The sequence below is a fragment of the Triticum urartu genome, unplaced genomic scaffold (assembly GCF_003073215.2).
Source record: "Triticum urartu cultivar G1812 unplaced genomic scaffold, Tu2.1 TuUngrouped_contig_5443, whole genome shotgun sequence".
NCBI classification, from domain to species: domain Eukaryota; kingdom Viridiplantae; phylum Streptophyta; class Magnoliopsida; order Poales; family Poaceae; genus Triticum; species Triticum urartu.
The window spans coordinates 1-7,408 of NW_024116119.1; the positions used below are offsets into that span (position 1 = coordinate 1).

General features: G+C 43.9%; 1 protein-coding gene across 3 annotated transcripts; it reads left to right on the forward strand.

Moving 5' to 3' along the window:
• Positions 1-685: 685 nt before the first annotated feature.
• LOC125529229 (afadin- and alpha-actinin-binding protein-like) lies at positions 686-7,402 on the forward strand (the record flags this gene model as incomplete). Of its 3 annotated transcripts, none has more annotated exon segments than XM_048693639.1 (15): positions 686-843; positions 939-985; positions 1,106-1,223; positions 1,894-1,991; positions 5,149-5,245; positions 5,329-5,418; positions 5,562-5,624; positions 5,723-5,800; positions 5,881-5,946; positions 6,024-6,101; positions 6,260-6,370; positions 6,599-6,676; positions 6,785-6,904; positions 7,016-7,058; positions 7,128-7,402. In XM_048693639.1, coding segments are annotated over 15 exon segments (1,182 nt in total). In that variant the 5' UTR covers positions 686-813.
• Positions 7,403-7,408: the final 6 nt, after the last annotated feature.

Genomic DNA, 7,408 nt, shown 5'->3' on the forward strand with positions numbered 1-7,408 from the left:
CGGCGGGGAATGGAAAAAGAGAGTGAGGATTTTGGCGCGAAAACAGTGCGGGATGCTGCAAAAGCGTGGGCTACGCCTTCCTTTTGGGTGGGCCGGGGGAAGAAGAGCAACATTTCACATGTGTGGACTCCCAACGTTTGTCTCCGGTTTGCGGAAGAAAACACATTCGAACTGCGCTGCAGATCGATACAAGACCGCGTTGGATGATTTTCGTGGTCCAGATGATTACGGGAGGTTTGCGGGGCGTTGAAGATGCCCTGAGCCAAAAAACCCTGCCATTTTTGTATTCAACTTATTGTCCTAGGAATGCCTTGTTTTTGAATAATAAAGTTCTCTGAATCGGAGTTTACTCTTACGCGCCCGAGCGCTACAACGCTGGATCACAATCTTTTCGCCCCCTTCCCCTTCGACGCGCAGAACCTTCTAGCCTCAGCTATTAAGGACATGTACAATGGTTGATAAGATAGTCTTATCTTAAATTTTGCATGTAATTTAAAGATGATAAAAAAAGTCTATAATGGGTTATCTTTTAGTCTTATCTTCAATAACTAGTCATTCCTAAAAACGCGATGAGACATATTGTGCTAAAAGATCATCTCTTGTCTTTTCTTATGAGTTCTCTCAACTCCACATCATTATACATTATACATGCCTAAAACAACAGAAAACTTTTTAGGGCTGTCTGAAATTGGCCGTAAAAAAAAACACGCAAAGCCCTCCTCCTCGAATCCATTCCATCCTACCGTCTCATTGCTCCTCCCCATCCCACTCGCCAGATCTCCCTCTACCCCGCCTCCCCCTCCGGCCTCCGCCATGTCGGTGTCATCGCGCTTCGAGCTCCGGGTAAAACCCTAGCTACTCCGCAGATCGACGCGCCCCCTCCCTCTAGCTCCCCTCGCTGGCGACGCCCCTAACCTCCCCTCTCCTTCCAATTGCAGGCCTCGTCGAACCTTCACCAGCAGCCACCGCCTCCCGTCGGCATGAGGTGAGCGCCACGATTTCTAGGTTTTTGTCCTCATGCGATGGATGGGGGGGTTCTCAGAGTGGTTGGCCACCCCTCTCTGATGGCTGTGAGGGCCGACTCGTCGCTGTGTTGTTGTTGCAGCGGCGATGTGGGGACATTCGCCGACGCGGGGAACCTCGAGCACTGCGCCAAGTACCTCAATCAGACGCTCGTTACCTTCGGTTTCCCGGCCTCGCTCGACCTATTTGCCACAGATCCGGTCCGTCGCTCACGTCTCCTGCCTTTCGAGACAATGTCGTCCCTTTTCTCTAAGCATTGGTGTGAATTTTGTGTCGACTTTTCGGTTAGGATCTAACTTGCCATTTGCATGCTATTGTATTAATTTTATGGCAGTTTCGGGTGCTCTTTCTGCTCGTTTTCCAGTTAAGGGCATATTTGGATTTCAGAAATTTCAAAACGTAAGAAATAGGAAAAACGCTGGATTCAGATGCCATGTACTTCCTACAGGATTTTCTAAAACACATGAATTTTGCCAGAGACGCCTTTGGAAGGTGCACATAAAATAAACACGGGAATTTTAGAGGATTGATGAGGAGAGAGAGATAGAGTGAAGGTGCATTGGACTTCTCAAAAGAAAAAGAAAAAGAGGTTTGAGCTCATGATGAGATCCCTATAAAATAGGGGGCATAGCAATGGATTTCATAGGAATTTTGTAGTCCTAATCCTAGGATCCGAAGGGTTTTCATAGGAAAATTTCCTTAGGATTCAAATCCTCTAATATTCCTATAAAACCCCACAATCCAAAGAGGCCCTAAACTGTGTCCATTTGAATCTTCTTCTTCTTCTTCTTCTTCGTTTGTGGTGAATGGGTGAATGTTATCTTTCAGGTGCTTTTTCTAAATTTTCCGTATTCTGTCTCTGTGGCGCAGGTATCTATTGCAAGAACATGCAACTGCATGTATGCACTGCTGCAGCAGCGCCAGAGAGACATCGAATTCCGGGAATCGACCAATGATCTACGGCAACGGTGAGCTTTCCATTTCTCTGATCTGTATTTGGGGGTATCACTTGGACGTACTATGCAGTGTTTAGTTATGCATTGCACACCAGATCTGCAGGGTAGTACAGTTTAGCAATAAAGTACACCACACAATGCTGCCTTGTAAGGACAGACTGATAGTCGTCCGTGATGCCTCGTGCTCTGGGACGATATTATTGTGACCACATCTTTTTTACTTCCTTAAGCTTTGTCATGAATGTACATGATGTATCGCTCTGTTTGGTTAATTGACATAATGTTTTGCACCAGGGAACTAGGCCACTGTTACGCAACCTGAAAATGTGACTTCGGATAGTGCATGCCATTCGTTGTGAACACCTTCTGAAGTTTACTCTTTATTAGAGTATGACAGTCCTACAGAATTCAAGCGCAATCTTTCATATTTCTGTGTGTTCCTGCCCTTTTGCCCCCTTTGACCCCTTGCATTTTCTGCTGCTATTGGCTCCAATAACCCAGTTTCCATATTTTTCTTGTGTAATTTAACCAGTTCTTGTACTCGATGTGAGTCCTTTTTTTTTGTGAGCCAAACGAATGCCTATAGCTCGGAAACAGACACAATGAAGAAAATGAGGTTTGCCACAATGAACCGAGTGTGATTTGAGATGACATCAGTATAGCACCTGCTCTTTAGCTTTATAACTATATCCTTCGAGTTTGAATTTCAATCTTGCTTGAATATGAAGTTTGAGTTATGTTAATCCACCGAGCATTTTATTTTTCCTGTTGAATCAAACTAGATAGGGTAATTCTATAAGACTGTTGCCTTTGACATCATCTTATACGGGCCAAACCTTAGGGGTGGCCCAATCTTCACGATTGGAGGTGGATTCACTGATGAACACGAAGAACAAGAAGAAAACAAAGGGGAAATCAAAAGGAAAACACACACAGGACAAGATTCACCACCAAGTACTCACTCAGCACAAAGTCAATACAAGAGGTGCATCTTAGATCCAACAAAAGGCTTTTCATCCCCAAATTCAAGGAGATGGGGGTTTTGAGAGATAGTTCTTCCCTAAATCCAAAGAGTTGGAGGGCTTATATTATGGAATCTTTACCCATGGGTGGCCTTGTACTCCTGGGAGTCTTCTCCTTCGAGAAGTCTTGATCCCACACAGCCTTGTATTCTTCATGGTTGGAGGTGGATTCACGGATGAACACGAAGAACAAGAAGAAAACAAAGGGGAAATCAAGTGGAGAACACACATAAGGACAAGATGATCCACCAAGTACTCACTCATAGCACAAAGTCAATACAAGAGGTGCATCTTAGATCCAACAAACACACAAAGGGAGAAGGGTAACAAAAGGCATTTCATCCCCAAATCCAAGGAGAGGGGTTTTGAGAGATAGTTCTTCCCTAAATCCGAAGAGATGGAGGGTTTATATTCCAGAATCTTTACCCATGGGTGGCCTTTACTCCTCGGAGTCTTCTCCCTCGGGAGGTCTTGATCCCGCACGGGGTGATAGATTGAGCAAAGCTATCTCAAGTTATTAGTCTCTACTTTGCTAATCCTAGATCTGGTCCTAGGTACGGTTTATATAGGTAAGGGACGAAGGGGTAAGTGGGAGATAGGGATACAAGGGCCGATGTCCCATTTACTATGTCAGGCAGTGTTTCAGATACTCTGGGCCATGTAGGCTGGAGGTTCCAGCCGCTTGGCAGAGTAAGGTGCAATGTGGCTGCTGGATGGTGTGTGCTTCTGTCTAGGGTCTTCGGCCCAGAGGCTCCAGCTGCCTTTGTGAAGACACGTCTTAATGAGCTGTTTCTTATGTCTGATCTTGGCCCTCTTCGCTACATTCTTGGGATTGAGGTTTCTTCTACCTCTGTTGGCTTCTTTATTTCCCAAGAAAACTATATCCAGGATCTCGTTGCTTGTGCTGCTCTTACTAATGAGAGCACTGTTGAGACTCCCATGGAGCTCAATGTTCACCTCAATGCTTCTGATGGTGATGGCGACCCCTTGTCTGATCTGACGCGTTATCACCATCTTGTTGTGAGTCTTGTCTATCTAGCTGTCACTCGTCTGGATATCTCCTATCCTGTTCATATTTTGAGTCAGTTTGTTTTTGTTCCCAGTTCGGTTCACTATAGCCACCTTCTTCATGTTCTCCATATCTCGCTGTCTTTTCTTTCCCTGATCCAGTTCGTTACAGCTTCAGGCCTGTTCAGATGGTATGTGGGCTGGTGATCCCTTGGAACGCCGTTCACTTTCTGCTTGCTGTGTTTTAACTGGCTGTTCACTCGTTGCCTAAAAGACGAAGAAACGGACTGCAGTTTCCGTTCGAGTGCGGAGGCTGAGTTGCGAGCTACTCCCTCCATTCCAAAATATAGTGCGCCCGCGCTTCCCGAGGTCGAACTTTGACCATAAATTTAACAAACGAGACCGACTGCGGCGGGAGAAAAAGTTACATAATTAAAAACTTCTTCCGAATACGAATTCACTGATATAACTTTTGCTCCCGCCGCAATCGGTCTTGGTAGTTAAATTTACGGTCAAAGTTGAAGCACGGGGATAGAGGAAGCACTACATTGTGGAATGGAGGGAGTATGGCTCTTCTGACGGCAGATGTGACCTGGTTATGGTGGTTACTGGTTCCTTCAGGAGTTTGGTGTGTCTGTTACTACACCTACTACACTCTTGTCCGACAGTACAAGTGCTATCAGTGTTGTGCGTGACCTTGTGAAGCATGAGCTCACCAAACACATTGATGTTGATGCTTCTTCTGTGCGTGCTGGTGTGCAAGATCTGGTTATTGCTCTTCAGTATGTGCCTTCCAAGTTACAGCTGGCGGATTTCTTTATGAAGGGGCAGACTAGAGCTCTTCTCTCTCCAAACTCAGTGTTGTGGATCCACCCTGAATTTAGGGGGGAAGGGTTTTAGAGTTATATATTACGTTTCATGTGTACCCTTCATAATTTCCCTGTAGTACGAGGGGTTTCCTGCATATTTACCACCTGTACATGTGTATACATATTGGCCATTGGCCCCCAGGAAATACAAATTGCATATTTCTAACAACATCAACACAATTGTTTGCAGCCTTTGGAAGGTTTTATAGAATATTGTTAAATCACTATGTTATATATGGCTAATGGCGGCTTGTGTTATACAATGTGCAGTATGCAGTCTGATATTTCAAGACTGGAAGCCAAGATCGAAAGGATGGATGCCCAATTGGCAGCAAAAGATCGAGAGTTGGCCACTTTGACCCGAACGGTTTGTCCTTGTGTCAACTCTGTTTGGATCTTTACCACTTTTGAAACTCTAAAACTAACCCCTAATCCGACCGCAATTACCAGGAGGCCAAAAACACCGCAGCTCTGAAAGCTCATATTGAGAAGCTGCAGCAGGAACGTGACGAATTTCAAAAAATGGTTATTGGAAATCAGGTTAAATGGTCTTATCCTTTTCCTTTCCTTGCAAAAATTTCCTTTTGTTTTGTTTGTTTTATTTGTTTATGGATGATCGAACTAGCTATTCTTGTTATGGGACGATGAGGTCCTGTCCTGATTCACTATCTTCCTTCTGTCAGCAAGTACGCACCCAACAAATTCATGAAACGAAGAAGAAAGAGAAGGAATACATCAAATTGCAGGTGAGCTATTGCATTTTTTCTCGTAAGATATGTAACAGACATAGCATGGAGATATTATCTGAATTGTTGCTATTGGACGGAACTATTTCTATTTGCAGGAGAAGCTAAACCAAGTATTGATGGAGAAGAAAAAGGAATCATCACGTTCAGGAATGGAAATAATGAACTTGTTGCAGGTGCTGTGTAAGCGAAACTTTGCTTGATGACGTTGTGTAAGGTTTGCTTTGCTTGATGACGTTGTTATTTTGTTTAACAGAAAGAGGGACGACAGCGTGGAACATGGACTGGAAAAAAGAATGACAATGACTACTACAAAATGATTGTAAGTAGCGAGCCACTTCTGTAAAACTGATACGTAGCTGGTTGAATATATTCTAAGGAAACCTTGAATGCATTCAGGTTGATGCATATGAAGTGAAGAAACAAGAACTAGTCCAGGAGAATGCTGATTTGCGGGCACTGTTACGTTCGATGCAGGTAAATACTGCGATATTCCACATTTCATTCCTTAGTTGTTTGTTAATGTATGGGTGTGTAATATTCTAAGTTGCTAATAGGATTCACATTGTATTATCCCTTTCATTATAGATGTATATACACCGTGTTCTAATCTGAGTAATAATGTTCTATATCAGATGGATATGCGTGAGTTCCTTAATGCTCCAACTGGATCATCACAGCCTGCTGTTGCTGGTAATGGAAGACAGGAGGCAGGGTCTCCCCAGTCCCCACTTGGGGGCAAGACGGTATGCATGCCTAATCTTCTTTGCAGAGGTTTTTGTTGGTTCACATTTTTCTCCTAAAAATCCACATTGTTTCTGCCATGTATGATATCGCAACAGAAGCATAAAGAATGTAAAATTGGGGAAAATGAAATATTTGGTCGTCATGTGTTTCCTTCTTTTCTGTCACATGATTTGCTCAGTTGGAGTTGCAAGATCCATCCTTTATTTTGTTGGGCTTCCTCCTGCCAGGATGTCTTTGACTTGCCCTTTCACATGGCCAGAGACCAGATAGAGGAGAGTTTGCGCACTAAAATGGCTTCAGTAAAGGTAGCAATCACTGAATTGCTACACGTTCCTTATTTTTGATGTTTCAGTATGCAAACTGTTCTCCCTCTCACTGTCCTCTTTAACTTTGTAAAACAAATTACTGCGCAGGCACGAATGACGCAACTTCAAGATGCTCAAAAAGGTGCTGAAGTGACCTCGGAAGTTACCGAGCGTGAACTTGAGCTTGAAGCTCAGTTAGTTGAAGCCAGAAGCATCATCCAAGAGCAGGTATGTGGTGTTTAACCACTCATAAATCAGAATTATTTATAGCATTGAAATAGCAAAATATTTTAGTGCGCAAACTGCTCAGTAACCTACATTTGGGAACTGAATTTACAGGCGTCCATCATGTCTAAGCACTTCTCCAAGTCTGATAAACCAAGGTGGTTTGATACATATTCTCTAAAGTTCCCTTCTGTTTAAACCCAAAACTATATTCTTTTACTGATTCGCAGGAGGTTAAGTGGCCTGGATGCCGAGCGTGAGGCGATTCTTTCTGCTTCTACAGATGTGTAAAGATATATTCATGGTGAATTTCTGTTCTGGAAGGCTGCAAGGCACATCATTTTGGTCTGTGATGGAGGTCTCTTGTGTTGTAACTGCTGTAGTATAACTGATAAACCTCTTCCTGCCATGGTAGCACTAGTGCTGCGGCAGCCTATGTAGCATGATGTGCAGGAGCATCTCTCCTGCCGTTGCTAACTGATAATCCCGTAGGTATGGCTGGCGCCC